This window comes from Pempheris klunzingeri, chromosome 1 (assembly GCF_042242105.1).
Source record: "Pempheris klunzingeri isolate RE-2024b chromosome 1, fPemKlu1.hap1, whole genome shotgun sequence".
NCBI classification, from domain to species: Eukaryota; Metazoa; Chordata; class Actinopteri; order Acropomatiformes; family Pempheridae; genus Pempheris; species Pempheris klunzingeri.
In genome coordinates, this window is record NC_092012.1 from 17,017,692 (window position 1) to 17,037,119 (window position 19,428).

General features: G+C 40.1%; 4 protein-coding genes across 4 annotated transcripts in view; all 4 read left to right on the plus strand.

The window, feature by feature from the left end:
• Positions 1–6,821, plus strand: part of LOC139199560 (heterogeneous nuclear ribonucleoprotein C) — a 33,771-nt gene extending 26,950 nt beyond the window's left edge. The window contains exons 4-7 of the mRNA XM_070828611.1: positions 2,857–3,026; positions 3,463–3,576; positions 4,734–4,891; positions 5,447–6,821. Coding sequence (XP_070684712.1) covers positions 2,857–3,026; positions 3,463–3,576; positions 4,734–4,891; positions 5,447–5,485 — 481 coding nt within the window. The 3' untranslated portion in view covers positions 5,486–6,821. The remainder of the gene's footprint in view (positions 1–2,856; positions 3,027–3,462; positions 3,577–4,733; positions 4,892–5,446) is intronic.
• Positions 6,822–8,273: 1,452 nt separating this feature from the next.
• uraha (urate (5-hydroxyiso-) hydrolase a) lies at positions 8,274–9,933 on the plus strand. Its single transcript, XM_070833580.1, has 4 exons — positions 8,274–8,451; positions 9,097–9,236; positions 9,361–9,496; positions 9,646–9,933. The coding sequence occupies exons 1-4, from the start codon at positions 8,398–8,400 to the stop codon at positions 9,733–9,735; spliced, it is 420 nt and encodes a 139-aa protein (XP_070689681.1). The 5' UTR covers positions 8,274–8,397; the 3' UTR covers positions 9,736–9,933.
• Positions 9,934–10,398: 465 nt separating this feature from the next.
• On the plus strand, positions 10,399–13,887 carry pdcd5 (programmed cell death 5). Its single transcript, XM_070828973.1, has 6 exons — positions 10,399–10,577; positions 11,981–12,021; positions 12,370–12,431; positions 12,626–12,717; positions 12,815–12,886; positions 12,973–13,887. The coding sequence occupies exons 1-6, from the start codon at positions 10,512–10,514 to the stop codon at positions 13,018–13,020; spliced, it is 381 nt and encodes a 126-aa protein (XP_070685074.1). The 5' UTR covers positions 10,399–10,511; the 3' UTR covers positions 13,021–13,887.
• Positions 13,888–14,821: 934 nt separating this feature from the next.
• On the plus strand, positions 14,822–19,052 carry mvda (mevalonate (diphospho) decarboxylase a). The gene is made up of 10 exons (XM_070831883.1): positions 14,822–14,962; positions 15,175–15,245; positions 15,605–15,719; positions 15,824–15,970; positions 16,213–16,412; positions 16,544–16,618; positions 16,778–16,996; positions 17,430–17,545; positions 17,738–17,846; positions 18,162–19,052. The coding sequence occupies exons 1-10, from the start codon at positions 14,902–14,904 to the stop codon at positions 18,240–18,242; spliced, it is 1,194 nt and encodes a 397-aa protein (XP_070687984.1). The 5' UTR covers positions 14,822–14,901; the 3' UTR covers positions 18,243–19,052.
• Positions 19,053–19,428: the final 376 nt, after the last annotated feature.

The window sequence follows — 19,428 nt, forward strand, 5'->3', positions numbered from 1 at the left end:
CTCCTAGCTCTGCTCTCTCAAAGTTAGCATAAGCAGTTAGCCTCAGTGTCAGTTCAAACATGACAAAAACAAGACTCAAAACCTTTCCATGCGGGCGTTCATTGCAGCTGAACAGCTGATTAGTAAAGGAGAATTTAAGCAAAGGTGAACCTACACTAGATCACAGACTGTTTATAAGAAGTGGACGTAGCCACCATGACGCCACCCATTGGTTTGTGGGCCACTGTTTTGAACACGAATGAAGAGAACTGGACACAGCATTGGCTCTGTTCATTCTTATGAAAGCTGCTTAGTGGCGCATGAAGTCAAAAAAGTCTGACTTCCCGGGTATAAAAGTACCCTGATCTTCCGTATTGTTGGGCCCATGGAGCACACACACTAGCATGGCAGGTCTGTTGAGCCAGCTAGCCCTCCACTATAATGACTGGGAATAAAATGATTTAATCCTTCGGCTCTTCTAGACTTTCCAAATGTTATCTGACCAAATGGAGTCATTTCATGGGGGCGTAACTCTCAAAAAAATGTATCTGCTGATTTACAAGCTCTCTCTTCTCTTCTCTTTCACAATGAACGTCTACAGAAAAAGTCTTTTTAGGCCCAATGGCATCACGTTTGGTCCCTATGTAAAATTGGCTTCAAAGCCCGGCTTGGTTTTGAAGCCTGGTCTTGGTTTTTTGGAACCAGAAGTGATGTTTATTCCACAAAGACGGTCTCTGACTGGGTAGCAACAACGCAGTCCCGGCCTAAAGCATACCCTGCTTTACCATCTATTTTACTCTAAATGGGACCAGAATATACTACATGAACAGCAGGCTGTACTGAAGACGACTTAAAACTATTGACTGAGACCATAAACTCATTAGGAAAGCAAATCTAGTGAGAAACAGGGTCATTTTCTCATAGACTTCCATTTTTCTAACTTCTTTTTGCAACCAGAAGAGTCGCCCCCTGTTGGGCATTAGAAACAATGCATATTGAAGGCATTGGCTTCCCTTTTCACACCCATGCCCACTTCTTTTCTACAGTCTATGTGCTAGACTTCTGGACAGATAACAGCTAGCATACAGAGCTAAAGGTTAGTAAAGATGGTGTAATTGTAAAAACTCTGAAAAGGAAGTATTTGAGTGAAATACATCACATCATGTGTGTAATGACTGAAATTACAACATAACCACATAGTTGAATAGTACACTCAGCACAGCAAACATGAACTACAACACCAGTCACACGGCTTTTCCATGGCTGCCATACCCTGCACTTATATTTTGGGATGCCATTTTGGCAGTTGGAAGTTGCAAGACAAATAATAACGAAGTTTTAACAAGGAGTAGATCACCCCACCAGCTAGCCAGACTAGAAATCCAAGCTGAAATAGCCTGCAGTTCTTCCAGGTCACATTTAATTTGCAATTAAAGGTCTTGAATATTTTTTCTTACCTCTTTTTTAATTGGTTAATCTATCTATCAATATTCTGCCACTTGTAGATCCGACTGATTAATTAGACTAGGAATTGTTAAGTACAGCAGGGGGGATTAGGCCAATTGTCCCTACTGGTTGTAGTCACTCTTCGACAGGTATGACTTAATTCAGTTGGCAGAAACCTGGGCTACACTGTGCTTGTTTCTTAAACCAAATCACTGTCAAGCTGGTGCTCCATTTACAGCTGCTACAATTAAATACAGGCACAGTGATCATCATTTATAGATTTGATTGCCCTACTTCCCACATTTCCTGCAGTTCATTAGCGACTACTTGGTTTTGATCCTGTAGCTAAGTTTCACCTGGTCATTGGGTCAATGACTGTTGACATCAAATGAGAGGTGAAATCACTCTCTGCTTCAATCACAACATCACCTCTCTTTTTATTGAAGCTTACACAAACACACATGCACAAAAACACAGTGCCGTTTCAGTAAGTACTATAGAGTTTGACTGTGATACACCCCCTGTCACCGGCACTAGCCTGGCGGGGAGCAATTGATTGGCCCTGACAGAACCAATTACATTCAATGACAGATAGAGACATGGAGCTGTCCACAGGGAGGAGGCATGCGAGAGCGAAACAGAGATAGAAAGTAAAAGACAAAGGAACATAAATTTCCATATTTATCTATGAGATGCTTGAACAGACGCTTTTCTTCATTGTCAAGTCTTTCCTTTGTTACATCTTTTGTCCAGCTTGTATCACCCCCTTGTTTGTGCTAGGGTTGGGTTTTGAATTTTTCAATATTAATGTCAGTGCAATACCTGATTTTCAGTACTGATACCAAAACAATACATTTCTTCATGCCTCATTCTAAGAACTATAAACATGTTTTTCTACAATGGCCTTTTTTTTCATTTAATTGAAGCGAACATTCTCAGATGTTGAAGTGTTGTCTGAACACAAGCAGCTATAACTGAATAAAATATTAGTATTTTCATGGGTACTAAAAAAGGTATTGAGGTTTGATAGCCAGCCTAGTTTAAGTGTTGTACTGTGCCTTGTATCAGTGTAGTATCTGATTTAAATGGTCACTTTAAAAGCATTGTACTTTGTTCCTTCACAGAGTACAGAGACTGTGGTCAGCTCAGTCTCTCTGCAGAATACTCATCCTCTCTGCTGTCCATCTATATGCTCAGTTTTAGTCTTCTTTTTTTTAAACCAATATATGCCGGCTAATTACGTTGTTTATAACTCCATCCTCATGTGCAACCCTCTCATGCTTGTGAGTCGCGGCTGTCTTTCATCATTATTTCAGACAAACACTTGGACTGCATAAAATTACAGAGCTCTCTCCCACAGATTCAGCAAAGTTGCTGCATGCACACAGTTAAAGATAAGTTGATTTGAATTTCTATCCACTGAATTTCTAGGGTGTATGATTACCAGCGTGTACCAGCATCGCTGTCCCCTCTGCCTCTGGGACCCAGTATGGCCAAGCGATCCCGTTCCTCCTCCTACTCCACCGGGCACAGACGCAGCCGAGACAGAACCCACTCCAAAAGCTCCAGAGCCCACTCCACAAGTTCAGCCACAGCCAAGTGTGAGTAACACCAATAGGATAAGTCTCAAAAATGATTCTGCTGATTTGCCTTTAAAAACATTAAATCCTAAACATAAAGCTTGAATCATAAGAGCTTTTGCTTCTCATTATTTTATTACAAATTAGTCACAGCATTAAACAACTTATATGTAATGAGTCAATTAGTGAGCTTTAGAGGTGCTGGTAGGTGGATTTTGTTACATTTGGACAGAGCCAGGTCATCTGTTTTACCTTGTTTCCAGTCTTTATTTTAAGCTAAGCTAACAACCCGCTGGAGGTACACATTTACCATACAAACATGAAAATTGCACCAATGCTCTCATCTAACATAAAGACGTACATTTTCCAACATGGATAACTATTCCTTTAAAGCTCTCCCTGAAGAGATTTCCTGGGTGTGTTATGTCCTTCTCGTTTTCCCTCTCTGTCCCTGCAGTGGGCATGGAGGAGTTGCAGGTGATTAAAAAGGAGCTGACTCTGATAAAGACACAGATCGATGGGCTGCTTGACAGTCTTGACAGGATGGACACACAGAGGAATGACCACAAAGGTGAGACACTCATTCACAAAGACAGTGGAGGCAGGTAGCTGTGAGATCGAATGATAGATAATCTATTCGCACATCAAAACGTTTTAAGGCAGACTCCGCCGATATGCCACTTTCAGATTTCTGCTTGATTAGCTCCACCTGTCACAACCCCAATCAAAATGATTCAGGATCTGTGCCGCAGGGAAACTGGGGGATGGGAACGCACTGCACCACCAGAGCCATTCCTATTTTACCTGACAAATCAATTATTTCCCTCCAGTCAGGATTTTTTAAAAAGTTGAGTCAAGGCCGATATCAACTGGAGTGCGGTTGTCTTGATTTATGGTTGCGAGCAAATTATGGAACATGCTGAACAAACAGTGCGGTTCAAGTAACTGACTGATGAAGCCTCAGAAAACAGACCAAAATCAGGAACTGGGAGTAACAGCAGAGGAGCGTGCATGGAGGGAAGAGCTGCTGCTGCCCTCATGTGGATGTTTGAACACAATACAGTTACCGTGTCTGACAACAAGGGCAACAGCTCAGGGAGGGAACAGGACAAACAGGCTTTATTATCCTTCTTAAGAAAAGAGGGTTTACTGCAGTCCTAATTAAACTGATCATAAACTGAGATACAGTTTACACCACTCATTTTGTGCGAACCACCTTCCTCCGAGCGCTACATCCCCAGCCGCTGCTACACTAACAGGCTCTTGTAAAAAAAACAACACGCACGGTGCTTTAACCTTGAACTTAGAAGTCATTATCATAAAATCAGGCTGAATATACAAATAGTGTCCTGTGGCTACTGCAGTTTTGCCATTGTCTGTGCACACCTTCGGAGTGTGTGTATGTGTGTGCTCTATCTACTTCAAATGACCTTGGGCGATTGATAGCTCTCATCTTCATATTAATTTATCTCCGGCTCTACTTGATTCCCCTGTCCCTCACTATCTAGCTCTGCTGTCTCTCTCCTCCTATTCGCTGTCTCCTCATCTGTCCTTCATCCTGTCACTCCCACTCTTGTTTCTGCTCGTCATCTTGCACAAAGTCAGTGGGATGTGGACGTTTTTGTCTCTGACCCACAGTAAACATCTTTAAGAAAGAAACCTAAGCCCCACACCAAACTGTTTTCCCTAAACTCCATGTGGGTGCACGTGTTCACTGTTGTATTGTAGGATCTCCCCTGAGAGAGGACAGTCCAGCTGGCTCACCGTACGCCCTGTCTGCCAGCAGCCCCGAGCACTCCCTCTCCTCCCTCTCCCCCCCCAGCTCTCGCCATCGAATCCACAGGGAGAGCCCTGACCCGAGGGAGCCCGATGATGACCACCACACGGTAAATGGACCTGAAGTCTGCGCACACTTGGACAAACACGCTGGAAAAGTCTGTCAGGGAGGGCTTCTTGCTTTTATTCTCCTTACAGAATGATCAAAGTTTCTGCTGATACTATCATGACTCATGAAGTTCAAAATGATGCAGCAATTTTTATGAATTTGTCCTAAACAGTGGCTCTTTGTCAGTTAGGGCCCCATTTTCTGAATAAAAATGCATTGATTTGTCAGAAGTTAAAACAATTATACAAAGAAAAACTCCTTTCCCACAGCTTCCCACAGACGTTTAAAAAAAATATAGACACCAGATGTGAATTTCAAATTATTTATGATGATATTATTTAAGAAACATTTGCTCTGGCTATAAAAATGGATAGAAAAGATAATCAGATGTTTCTGTCTTGTAAAGTGAAAGAGCATGCAACAACCACTAAGAAATCCACTCTTACTTCACATTACAGTTTTACTTAGTCATTACGAGCTTGCAATTCAATCCAGTGACCTTTTGTTTTTTTTTCTCACTGTCCTGTTTGTCTCTCTTTCTGTCTGTCTGTCACAGATGAGCAACCACAGCTCTGACCCTGAGGAGGAAATATGAGGGAGGAAAATGAGAAGACATAGAAGACGTGGATTAAGTGCCAAACATGGAGGGAAAGAATACCAACCACCAAGCCAACACTCGTCACAGAGTCTCAACTCCTCTCCAACAGGGTGTACATATCAGACAACACAATGCATTTAATTGTATCACAGCAGCTTGGTTTCTGTGACCACATAAAACAAAAACACTGACACAGATGACGTGCACTCACCAAGTACATGCACATCTGATTTGAAAAGAATTTGTTATATCAGACTGAGAGAGTGAGAGGGAGAGAGTAATTATGAAGGACACCTGGAGGTGCGGTGATGATTAAAAGTTTTTATAATCCGGCCTACACAGGATGAGTGGGTTTGCACCAACACCAATATTCCAGTATTAATCTAAATATTGCTGTATTAATCCAAACGAGACAAGAGAGTTCTGTAATTATAACGTTATGTAAGCAGCTTAACAGTTTATCTTGTTCATGTTAAAATCCTTCTTCTGAAACGGGCCGCATATGTGTATATGTGTAGTCTTGGGGTTCTGTTAGTGGTGCTGCAGTGTTTCTGATGCTTTGCCAGATTCTCCAAAGAAAGAGACAACAAAAAGATACAACATTAAAGGAAAATTAAAATGTTAAAAGTGAGTTTCTGTTCATGAGGGACCTTTATTAATTTAATAACAGAGAACCAGGAATATTAATTGGTGGTTATAAACCATGTGAATAGCCTACTTTAAAATTGACATTTTCAGAATAAGGGTATAACTGGAATATTGTGTGCATGTAATGTAAAATGAAAATCCCCTCTGTGGATCTCAAAGTATTTTGACTTCAAAATGAAATCAAAAGAAGTCTGCGCACTCTCAAATCTGATCTTTCAAGAGGGCTTTTTGTTGTCGCTCAACTCACTTTCTCCCTGTATTGTATACCTCTAGGGTATCAGAGTTTATCCATACAAAGTAAATCACAGTAATCCTTGAGAGATGAATAGTCGCACTGATCATTCAGGAGTGGAGCCGGTTGGTGTCTGAAAGAAATGTTGTAGAAATTACCATATGTTCCACCTCTCAATGACACAAGTGTTCTCTCCACTTTAAATGTATTAAAGGGATGTTACAGCTCTCTTCCACCATGTATTTGGCACTTTAAGACATGCAAAGGCCCAGGTCAGTGTGTAATATTGTGTATTATTGTAAACTTTACTGTAATTGTTGAACCATCTGATTTTAATCTTGCTTTAGGACTTCTCATATGTTTTTTAAAGAAAACTATTATGTTATGTTAATTCCTATGGTGTTACATGTTTTTGTTTGCATTCTTCAGATAAGCCAAGTGGAAATACTCATTGTCACAGTAGTAAAAGTATTTTCATATTGAGTACAAACACAGTACTTGGGAGTGTGTTTTTATTTTGACAGACCAAGATAGACACGGGGAGAAAGTGGAAGCAATATAAGTTATCAATAGTAAAATTTGAGAAATATTATGAGATCATGAAAGTTTTGAAAGTACTAGTTTGAAACTGGACCATGGATGTTTCAGAAGTACAGTACATACCATAGCAGAAAGGTCATAATATCACACGTCTCTTTGAATCCACGTCTCTTTTCCTCAGTGGACAGATGGTTCGACCAAAGGTCAATCTGACCATCAGGCAAAACCGCACAGTGTCATCCGCGTTGCTCTGAGGGCTGATGTGTGCCTGGTGAAGAAGGACACCAGCACTGCCCAGACTGAGACTGCAGCAGTTTCCACCCAGAACAACTCTTTATCGCTGCAGATGGGAGTGCGAAATCTAAACTCGTCTGACAACACTGTGGCAGACAGGTCCAAACAGATCAAGAGATACAGTTTCTGAAGACGGTTATGTAAAGAAAAATTGAAAGAAAGTGCAATCCTCCCACTCTGTAACTGTCTTCAACAGCACAGTATCCTGCTGACTCACTACAAAATCAGATACATTCTTTACAACTCTGAAAATAATTCTTCCTGCAGCCTCTCCAGCTCCAGCTGTTTCTCTGAAAAGCCATATTAAGACAGAAGAGACAGATTTATAGAGTTGATAACTGAGATACTAAGACCACACAAGGAGAAAATGGTACCGATCAATCAGTACCAACAACTATCCACTGTTTTTTTTGTTTTCTTTACAACAACAATACTTTGGTGTTGCATAAAATGAGAGGAGGGAGATTTTTATACAGCCGAAGCTTAAATATTAACAATCTAAATGTGGGTGATTTAAGTTACTTGATTCGGACATTCTCGGTCAATAAAGCACAATCAGTCAATATAGTTTTTCCTCATAATATGATCAACGGTGCACATACGGCTACTTGGGATCAAAAGCCACTTAGAGCTTCTATACCACAGTTTGGTATATTAGAATCCCAGCAGTGCTTTCAACAAGGAAATCCACTAGTAATCGTGACCGTGTTTAATTTGTTAACAGAGCCATTGTTGTTGTCAGGAGATTTATTCACACTCAGGAGTGACTTTCATTAAAATGACAGGTTAGGAGGGGGGTTGGGAAGTATTACATTGCATGTGACAAGTGGAACTCAAGGCGGAAGTTGTGTGTTGCGTGTCAAGGGTTCATTAGGACAGCACACACACACACACACAATATAAAAAGAATTTGTTCCTTTTAATTCCAGTCATTGTTCTCCTGTGCCCCTGAGCAGTCAGCTTCGATGATCTATTTCCACCCAGTTCAAAGGGTGACAAAAGGAGCTGTTGCACAACCAGTCTTCTGTTGACAAAAAGATAAGCGCATGTGTACTGAGTGTCATGCTGAACAGGACGGTGCGCAGAGCTGCATGACAACAATGTGGCAAAACTCTGACGCAGTTAAACAAACCGTAAAATTAGATTTTTTTACTTACAACTGCTGAACCAGTTTGAGTTTTATTCGTCAGTGCACATGAGTGCAAACAGGCTGCAGCATCTCAAGGGCCATATTTTCCCTGAAAATAAGGTAAGCACAAAACGTCTAATGAAAATATGATAAAATAGGCTTAATGTAAAGTGATATAGAATTATGTATTCACTATGTTGCATTGTACTGTTTGATATAATTTATATTACGTGAACTCTGTGGCTGAGGAGAAATTTGGGGAGACAGCAGGATCAGTCAATAGTCCAGTCATTCTGATAACAAACCATTTGATCTAATAATTGTTCAAAATTGGACACGTAAATATAAAATCCTATACCCAGGGTGTCTATTTGCCACTGTTTATCTATATTTACAGTCAGTTGTTGTTATTGACAACTTGTACTGTAGCTTGTAGAGGTTATTACATGTCCTGTTGTTGGATTACCTTAAGGACTTAAACTGCAAATAATAAATCACAGGAAGTTGAAAGCACAACTCACAAGTTGACAGCTTTGATAGAGCTGTCCTGTAAATTTAAGATGGGGTGGTAGAGTATTTATCTTTTCAAATTTGGCATACACTGCCATAGATAATCTCACGTCATGTGAATATGATGTGGCTTTAAGAAAACATAGAAAACATGAATAAATGTTTTTGCTCGTTGTAGTATGGACATTTTAATATTGTCTAATGAGGTCGCTTCAGAATCACATTATCAATTTATAGTCTTACTTTGTTTTGTAGATCACAGCAATGGCAGGCTCACCAAGTCCTTTGACCACCCATGTGCTGAACTCTGCACTGGGTGTCCCTGGCTCCAATATGGCCCTCAGTCTCCATCGAGAAGACCCATCCACTAACACTTGGAGTTTGATAACCACTGGGTAAAAACATAAGGCCATATGCATAATATAACACACACTGTAGGAAGAGAGATCATCTTAAATATTGCTACTGGACAATTCATATCTTTGTTCCTGGGTGTTCAATCGTGTTTTATCCCAACAGGACCACCAATGATGACGGACGTTGCCCAGGACTCATTACAAAACAAATGTTTACATCTGGTGTGTATAAAATACGTTTTGAGACTGCTCAGTACTGGGGGAGCATAGGAGAGACCAGCTTTTACCCGTATGTTGAGGTGAGGAAAAGTTATGTGTTGGCATGTTAACATCCTCAGCTGCCATTCTCAGGTGTACTGCTGCTTTTGATTTTTTTTAATTTTATCAGCAAATCTGTATCCTCACTGAACCTGTCATATGCATCTATCATGTTTTTGTATTGTTGCAGATTGTCTTCACCATAAACGACCCAGGCCAAAAATACCACATCCCACTGCTCCTGAGTCGTTTCTCTTATAGTACGTACAGAGGGAGCTAGAGATCAAGCGTGATGAACCTCCTGATGCTACCTCCATCTATCAGCTATCTAACACATGATCACAGGCAGCTCCACCAAGACAAGTCATTTCAGCGCCAGCTGAACTGTCATGCCAATTGACGACAAGACAAAATGCTGTATTTGAACGATTCTTCCATTTGAATGATGGTGCTTTATTCAGTGTTACTTTTTCAATTAAAAATATCCTTTAAATAAGTTGTTTATTGTCAAATGTGCTTTTCTTTTATAAGCATGCATGTTAATCTATTTAATAATCATTTGTTTCAAAACATCTCTCTGCACTCTGTACTTTATGCTCAGTGAGACTGACTAAAATTCACATTTTGTAGAAAATTGATTAATAACATATTAAAGATAAAATACAATAAGATAAAATAACACAAAATGAAATAAAATGAAAAAGACCCTACAAAAATCATCCTCAACAGCATTTGGCTTCTTGTTGGTCAAAATATGAAATAGATCCATAGATAATATGTGAAATTATATAGCTGAAATATAATGAAGATTTATTTTACACATTTTCATAAATGTATAAATCTTCTGTGGACTAGGAGCACACACGCACACCGCTTCCCTCTGTGATCCTTACTCCGTGCTCGATTGCTTCACCCTGAGAGTTGGATGGGTTTGTTCCGAGGTTGATTGCGCTCCCCTGATCTAGTAGGGCCTTGCCTGTGATGGGAGTTTAGTGTGTTTTATTACGCTACTTCATTCTTTTTCGCACTTCTAGGTCTTTGGTACTATTGTAAACCATGGCAGACGACGAATTAGAGGCCATTAGGCGGCAGCGAATGGCGGAACTCCAGGCAAAGCACGGGGTAAGGACAAAACATGAGCTGGGAAGCGTGTTTGTGCCTTATAAGGAGATGCTGATGCTGCTAGCTATTGTAGCTAAAACAGTCACCACAATCCCACTAATTTCACCAGCACTCAGGGGATACACATGGCTCAAGTATATAAGTCGTGCTCAATATAAATGGACTGTAATTACGACAGGAATTAGCCAGATCCATCTCAGTAATAACCTAAATCACTTCGTTGTCACTGCTAGCATCGACTAAGAAGCGCACACCCCTCCAACAATGACAGCGTTAGCTGGGCAAAACGGAACAGCCATTTCTAAGGAAATTAACCCACTTTAAGCGTGTTTTCTCACATTATCTGTCGTTAGTTTTCTGTTAAAGTGAGAAGGCAGGACAGTCTCATGAACAGAAGTGCTTTTTTAGTACTTACTGGACTCAAAAATGAACATAAAGCGTAGCTGCGCTGCATTATGACATTTTACTGTAACAGCACATGAAGGCATCATTTAGCTGAACGAGCTTTCTTGAATCCAGGTTTCATCTCACTGAACACACATGATGCTTAGGGACCAACATGTTAATACAGTACTGGCATTGTTCAGCAGAGCCCTATTGATGGTATTGGTTTTATATATTGTTAGATAAGTAATGAGACAGTGCTGTATATACTGGCTAAAGATATATTTTAGGTTCTAATTTAGATACAGTGTTTTCATTATGTAGTTTCCTCTGCAGGGAATACTGGGTAAAAACTGAGTAATATTAAAAAAATAATAATAATAATATTAGCTGATGTATTATTATAGGATCTTTAAACTACCAAACATTGGTCAGTATCCGCCTCAATAATCAAGTATTGGTTGTGCTTTACTGCTCAGGTCTCTCGATCCTTAACTTTATTTCAGTTACTGAATCAAACCAGAAACTTGAATTCAGAATTGGCTTCAGCATTTATAAATGCATGTTTCAATGAATGTGCCAATTTCCCTGAAAAGACAGCAGTAGACACCATACCATGTGAGTTTAGTTTTATTTATGGAAAATATTCTAATATATTTCTGAAAAATACAACATGTCAGACTTAATCATATACAGAACGAACAAAGAAGAACAAAAGTCCTGGACTTATTTTCGTTCTTGGTGATAATATGAACAATCACTATACCTTTTCAAGAAGTATACATGGTAGAGGGCATCATATAAGGAAAACTCGTAGAACATTGTTCAAGATGCAAACATAAGCATCATCAAATAATCAAACAGAATTTTTATCAAGAGAAGCTTAGGGAAACTCATGTCATTATTATTATGTGAGTTTGTGTGGCCATTAGTAAAGTGAGGGGAATGTTGGTTGGTATGAAATCCTCCTGTCAAGTGAATCCAGATATGTGATGCTGCTGTTTCACATATTCTTCCAGGATTCCTCAAATAATCAGCAAGGAGAGGAGGCCAAACAAAGGTAAGATGTGTATATTCATTTAAATGATACAGTATAGTGATTAATTTGTACTTAACTTATATACAGTACATTTTTTTTTATTATTCAAATAAATTGACTTAAAAAAAAGGTTGTCTGTGCTCTGAGTTATCTACAAGCTATTGTGAGATAACTTCTCTTGTAGAGTGTAGTTATATATAACAACTATAACAACTGTGTATAAAATTAAGCTTGTCTGTGTAGCTTTGGAACCAAGCCGGTGTTCTGATGGCTTTTATAAATGTGTTTTTCTGATTTCTTTTTACTAGTCATAGACCTAGATCCAAATAGTAGTACTGATTTGTTAATATCAATACTTTTTATTCACAGAGAAACCGAGATGAGGAACACTATATTGGCTCAAGTTCTTGACCAGTCTGCCCGTGCCAGATGTAAGTGTACTGTCAGGTTTATTGTTTGGCCTATTGAAAGGGATCCCTTGCTTTTGTAGAACCAAAAGTTCTAAAATATGTGTTTATTTTGCTGATTGCAAATGGGTGAAAATTAGAAACATACAAGTCTACTGAGTGTTTTCTATCTACTATGATGAAAGTGTCGCGGTAGCAAAGTAATTGTCTTTTTACAGTGAGCAATCTTGCTTTGGTGAAGCCGGAGAAGGCCAATGCAGTTGAAAACTATCTCATTCAAATGGCTCGCTTTGGAAAGTTAGGAGGAAAGGTAAGAAAATGACCCGATGGTTGAGGCACTAATGTTGTTGATATTCCTCCACATGCGAACAGTGCGGTGCAATGAAAGGATTTTTCTCTTTTGTCAGATTTCGGAGACGGGCTTGATCGAGATTCTCGAAAAAGTCAGTCAGCAAACAGAGAAGAAGACGACAGTCACAGTAAGTAACCACTGACACATAACCTGTGTTTGGTTCATTCATAGTCATTTGTCAATCTCACATCATTTATGCTCTGCACATGTCAGTTCAACAGACGGAGGGTGATGGACTCAGATGATGAGGATGATTACTAACTCTTAATGGAAGCCCTGGAACAAGATGAAAAATCGGGAGAGGAAATACTTTACTGGGACTCTGATAGTATCTTTGACTAAGTGAATCCTGGGATGCCACACTAGCTTCTGTGTGTCGCTGGAAAATTCATCTTAAGAGGGAAGAACATCAAAGTGGAGTTGACATTGTGGCATAAGTAATGGGGGGGTAGAATACACACAGTGTCAAATATCCTTTGCAGTCTCTTTTCAGTGAAGTTGCTACAAGTGTGCGCTGCTTGTGTTGTACCCCCGACAGCTCATGGCACTGTTTGACTCCACTAGTCCCTCTGACTTTCCTCTTTTTTTCTGTTCTTCAAACACAAGAAGCTAGACTAAATGCAAAATGTGCTGCTGCTGGTGCATTTCATCTAGACGGTTCTGTGAATACAATACAATACATTGTTCTCTATTCAGGACCAGCATCCCATTAGCTTTGGATGTTGCACTTGGATATTTTCTTTTTGCTGACATGTATCTTAAAGGTTTACATAAAAATAAAAAAAAAGCCTTAAATTCAAATGTTTGTTTTTCTAGTGAACCATTTCTGAAGCGACCACTTATTATGTGAATAAGTGATCAGGTTTTTACACAAATTACAGTGCATTGGGTCAAGGCACACAATTATCTCGGGTGTCAAGATGTGAAACACAACAGCAGCAAAAACTTTGCAGCAGCATCACACAGTATTCTCACCACCCCAGAAAAAAGTTAACTTTCGATTAGATGATTGACTGTTTTTGCTGAATCCACAATCTCACAGTTTGGATTTCATTTCAGAAACAAGAGTTAACAGATCCTCAAATGTAACAAACCACTTTTGAAATAAAACGCATTAAGGAAACATGATTATTTTGTGTGTGTGTGTGTGTGTGTGTGTGTGTAGAAATGCTGTGCTAAACGTACAGTAGCCACTGACTTTCACACGCCACAGTTCATACTTTAGAGTTAAGGTTAGGGTTAAACTAATACATTTTCTTATTGTTTTGCACTTTTGTGTTCCTGCATTACCAGGTGAACTAGGAGGGGCAAGAAAATGAATCACAACTGTATATGGCAGTGAAAGTGAGCTTACAACCACAGGTGGAAGGACTTTTCAGATCCTTCAGTTAAGTAAAATAACAGCACAGTGTATTGATATGATAAAAGTTAAAATGCCTGTATTATCCACAGGATGCACAGAAGCAGACTCATTATGCAGACAGAACATCCACTGTCAAACTGTTGGATTATTAAGCAGCCTTTTATTGTTGTAATTAATCAAATTGTAACTTCTTTATATGCTGCTTGATAGTTGAATGTAAAGCAATGCATAGTTTTAGCTGTCGAATTAATGTAGTGGAACTACCTCTGAAATGTAGTGGAGTTGAAGTGTAATTTTTATTTTAAAAACTGTACAGCATTACAATACTTGAGTTCTACTTGAGTTTTTTATTCATGCCTCAGCTTTCTATGTGCAAGTACATCACTTACGGTCAGTTTGATTTTTATCTAAACTTAACAATCATCATTTGCTTCCTCTGAGCTGCTATGTGGGTTTAGACTAGACAACAGCTCATGTGTGGGATGCTCCCTGCCCTAGACCCATTTTCACACGACCGTGGTCAGATGATCTCTCATTGGCTACACCGACCGCTTTATCAAAACAGCTCGGCGCTGATTGGCGGAGGCATTAACCACATGCTCAACACCAGCCAATCAGGAGACACCTCCAGGAAGTGCCATAGTAAGGTTGAATGGTGCTAGCTGGACTGCTACAGCTAAACTCGAGAGGAGCCTTGTCTGGTGTCTTTAAGACCATTCAGGCAGAAGTTTATCATTATTCACATCTTTTTTATATATGCAGCAAAGTCTGAGGATAGCATGGACAAGCCGAACATATTCACATGCACCGCTCCTGTGAATATAGCTGTCATCAAGTACTGTAAGTGTCACCTAGCTAGACTTATGATTAGCCTTGTATTATGTTGAAAGCTAAATCTTACATGTGTTTTCTCTGTGGCAACTTGTGCTATCATGTCTTACTGAATCCTGAGCATTTTATGAGGCACATTTAATGTCTAGTTTGTTCATATTATTTCACGATCAATCTGATAAAACCTCAGTTATGCACTGTGTTTACAACTTACCTTTCAGGGGGGAAGAGAAATGAAGAATTAATTCTACCCATTAACTCATCTTTGAGCGCCACATTGCATCAAGACCAGGTATTTACGTAAATTGTGTTTTCATCAGTCAGACTATGAATCCTGTGTTGCTCCTGTCAGAGCTGCTTCACTGAACACCTGTTTTCCTGCTGTGAAAGAGAGACTCCATGAGTAAAAGGGTAGAAAGAGGCTAATTCAGTTGTGCTTTAGAGTATGTTTGTGTGGCATTGCTGCTGTAAATGTATTTGTTGAAAAATGTAATGGAAACGTGAAGATAGTACAAGTGTATGCATATTGATCTTTTTGCATGTGGCGCATATGTTGTGCAGGTTTCTTGAGAATAAGGTTTTTAAATCTGCCGTTGTAGCAACGATATAGTTTGACATATAAGTCTGACCTTTGTTCCTCCTTCTCTTCAGCTGAAAACAACCACAACAGTTGCAACCAGCAGATCCTTTCAGGAAGATCGAATATGGCTCAATGGCAAAGAGGAGGACATAACGCATCCGAGGATACAGTCCTGTCTGAGAGAGAGTGAGTCTGTTTTATTCTCTCCCTTAAACAATGCAGAGAGGCCAAAACCTGGCAGTTAGAGAGGATGTAGGCCACTGTTTCATTTTACCTTGTTCTGTGTTTAGTTCGACGATTAGCAAGGAAGAGACGTAACGATGGGGACCCCAGTTCGGATTCGACTGGTTTGTCTCACAAAGTCCACATCTGCTCTGTTAACAACTTCCCCACTGCTGCCGGCCTCGCCTCCTCAGCTGCTGGGTTCGCCTGTCTAGGTGTGTGTTTGTGTTTATACAGTCTTTTTTTAATGCATGGAAGGAAAGAACATGAAATTTTAAGTTAAAAAGAAATAATGAAAGCTCAACAGCTGCTTTTCAGCTCACAATAAGAGAAGTTTAAACTTAATTATGTTGCCTGTGTGTACCCATTCTTCAATATATCATGTCCATCTCATATTAGATACGTCTCCAATTTTTTGTCCTCATCTCTTACGACCTCTTTCCTCCCTGTGCTGCAGTTTACACCCTGGCCCAGGTGTTTGGCGTGGAAGGGGAGCTGTCTGGGATTGCTCGGCAAGGCTCAGGCAGCGCGTGCCGGAGTATGTATGGAGGGTTTGTCCAGTGGATCATGGGACGGAAAGATGATGGCAAGGACAGTCTAGCCCAGCAGGTGGAGCCAGAGACTCACTGGCCTGAGCTCAGAATCCTTGTACTAGTGGTGGGTCAGCTTATGTGTGTTTGGGAGAGAGACTGAAAGTGACAAAAAGAATGATGGAAGTCTGCACAAAATGCACACTTTAACTGAAAATAGTAAAAAGTTCTATCAGTTGTATCATATCTTTGTTACAGGCCAGTGCTGAGAGGAAGCCAGTGGGCAGCACGTCTGGGATGCAGACCAGTGTACAAACAAGCCGTCTCCTAAAGGTATTTTGCTCACCTTCAAACCTACATCATTCAGTGTACTAACTTTACTGCTGGTGATGATAAAACTGGAGATTTGGCTTGTTTACACTGCATTTAAAGCTAATTTGTTGTTACACATTAGATGTCAAGCTTTTCTGTGTGTCTTTTCTGTGTTTGTAGCACCGGGCTGAGTCCGTTGTCCCGGGCCGGATGACGGAGATGATTGAAGCAGTGCGAAGGAAAGACTTTGCTGCGTTCGCTGAACTGACCATGAAGGACAGTAATCAGTTCCACGCCACCTGCCTCGACACATACCCTCCCATCTTCTACCTCAACAGTGTGTCTCAGCAGGTTATCAGTTTGGTGCATCGGTATAACCGACACTATGGGGAGACGAGGGTGAGCAACTTTACACTGCTGTTTGTGGGAAAGAACAGAAAAATAGCTAGAGCTGTGTATTCACCCGTTTCCTAAGAAAGTACTTGTTACTGCATTGTTACACAGCAACACAGCCCTGAAAAAGCAAATGAAATGTAAACTGTGATGGTTTAGGATTTATTTCTCTGTAAAAATCACACACAGTGAAATAAATGGAAACATGACTCCTTTGAAGGGTAGAAAATGTTTGTAGTTAATGGAGCTAAAACATATGAGCATGTAACACATTGTATTCTATTCAGTATGTATACTTTTATGTAGTGTTACACATTTCCCTCTGTGTCATGCAGCTGAATTTCTGAGATGGTGTAATGAAGATGTGAAACTACAAACTGAGGAACAGAAAAACTCTCCTTCTACATATGCCGGTCACAGTCTGTTTGTTTCCCCACAGGTGACCTACACATTTGATGCAGGGCCAAACGCTGTGATCTTCACTCTGCAGCAGCATGTTCCTGAGTTTGTTCGGGTGGTTCAGCATTTCTTCCCCCCGGAGACAAACGGAGGACAGTGAGTTGACACTAAATTCTGCGGACATAGAAATTAGTTAATGCATGTAAAATATCATTTATGTGCATGAATACACAACGATAGATGGGTGTTTTTTTTAGCTTCAAATAAGATGTTTCTCTCTCTTTGTTAAGGTGTGGTGCTTTCTGCCTCTTTGAAATGACTCACTGAATGTTTCTTCCTTGTCTGCAGGTTTATTAAGGGTCTTCCAGTTAACCACGCTGCTCTCTCTGAGGAGCTGAAACAGGCTATTGGTCTAGAGCCCATGCCCAAGGGAATAAGCTACATGATTAGTACCAAGGTACACGCTGATGTAATCACTCTGTGGCTCACTTTTCTTATCAGTTTTTTAACAGCAACTGAAAATCTGTGTCATAAATCGCTTTGTGATTTATATGTCTTGGTGTGTCTGTCTGAAAGCTGTACAACACACAGTGGAAATATGTGATCTGTGAGCCAAGTTTAGATTCATGTCCACATTTCCTTTTACGTAACATCGTGTTGCACTACTTCAGTTGAAAATTGTGGCACACATTGTGATGTACAGTAGTTCCTCTGTTTTACAGACGTTACCATCAGAGTTAGTCCAGTATTTGACCGTTTCTCTGTGCTCTAGGTTGGACCAGGCCCATGTGTTGTGGAGGATCCCACTCAGCATCTCCTTGGATCTGATGGGTTGCCTAAGATGACCGTGTGATGCCCTGCTGCCCTAAAGGGAGAAAGTTCCACCGAGCAATAATGAAGCCAAAAAATGTGCATATGTCATTCATAATTAGGTTTTTACAAATCAGAATTATCGCTCATTATCCTTCTCTGCTCTTGTAGAGCTTTCTGCGTTTCTCATTTCATTTCGCATAAATGGGCACAGTGCCCAAATGTACAGCCAGCGTGCTCTTGAGCAATGCAATGAGTAGAATTCACCACTGCAGCTGACCTTGTGCTCCTTGACCTATATGACCAAATGCTGTGAGACTTTGGAGTCATGTCTGGATTACAGTCACTCTAAAGGTCCCATATTTTGCTCATTTTAAAGTTCAACCTTGTATTTGAAGATCCTACTAGAACAAGTTTACATGGTTTAATGTTCAAAAAACACATTATTGTTCTTGTACCCGAACATGGCTGTTGCAGCCTCAGTCTGAACGTTCAGTTTTAGAGGAACTTTGCTCTCGTATTCAACATCTTCGTGTTACAGAGAACCCAGGTGGATTCAGGTTTTCAGTGGGCGGGAACAGTCCGCCTGCTGGAGGAAGTCACATGATCAACAGATCCCCTTCTTCTTCCTCCAAATCTAAACTAAAGAGTGATTTTACACACATTTACTGAAATATGGAGCAGAAGAAAAGGAGAGTGTGCCGTTCTCTAGACGCACCCGGGGACACAGATTTATATTGATATTATATTTTGCATAATATGGGACCTTTTATTATGTTTTAGCTCTCCTCTTATCAAAACAGCACTTGAGACTTGCTGCACATACTGGTACTAGACTTGTGTCAATTGTATTCTGTAACATTAAATAAAATATATTTTAGTCAATATAATTCTTGTTTTGTCTTTTGCCCTTTTCTGGTTGTAGTTTAGTTTTGTAAAAATTTTTTGTCAGTGCAAAGGAAGGTAAAAAAAACAAAAGTCCAGTGGTCTACCGGTCCAACTTTAAAAGCTGAAATGCTCAGAATGACATACACAGCCTAATGAAAACAGGATGTATCCGTGATCAGTGGACAAGAGACTTTTGTTTGTAGATTTCATAAATAAAGACCTTAACCCATAAGAACCCACGGTGACACAAGTGACACAGACCTTTTAAATATTCTGGAAATCTCCCTATAAAGCTTTAGCCCCTCAGTAACAGCCACTTAACATCCTCGTGCAGTCTTGTG

Bases quoted from the DNA above. Each gene is read 5' to 3' on its own strand.
- mvda (XM_070831883.1), top strand. From the start codon at position 14,902: ATGGACAAGCCGAACATATTCACATGCACCGCTCCTGTGAATATAGCT. The intron at 16,997-17,429 runs GTGAGCAACTTT...GTTTCCCCACAG, and splicing joins GACACTATGGGGAGACGAGG to GTGACCTACACATTTGATGC. The intron at 17,847-18,161 runs GTACACGCTGAT...TCTGTGCTCTAG, and splicing joins GCTACATGATTAGTACCAAG to GTTGGACCAGGCCCATGTGT.
- pdcd5 (XM_070828973.1), top strand. From the start codon at position 10,512: ATGGCAGACGACGAATTAGAGGCCATTAGGCGGCAGCGAATGGCGGAA. The intron at 12,022-12,369 runs GTAAGATGTGTA...TTTTATTCACAG, and splicing joins GGAGAGGAGGCCAAACAAAG to AGAAACCGAGATGAGGAACA. The intron at 12,718-12,814 runs GTAAGAAAATGA...CTCTTTTGTCAG, and splicing joins TTGGAAAGTTAGGAGGAAAG to ATTTCGGAGACGGGCTTGAT.
- uraha (XM_070833580.1), top strand. From the start codon at position 8,398: ATGAGTGCAAACAGGCTGCAGCATCTCAAGGGCCATATTTTCCCTGAA. The intron at 8,452-9,096 runs GTAAGCACAAAA...TTTGTTTTGTAG, and splicing joins ATATTTTCCCTGAAAATAAG to ATCACAGCAATGGCAGGCTC. The intron at 9,237-9,360 runs GTAAAAACATAA...TTATCCCAACAG, and splicing joins TGGAGTTTGATAACCACTGG to GACCACCAATGATGACGGAC.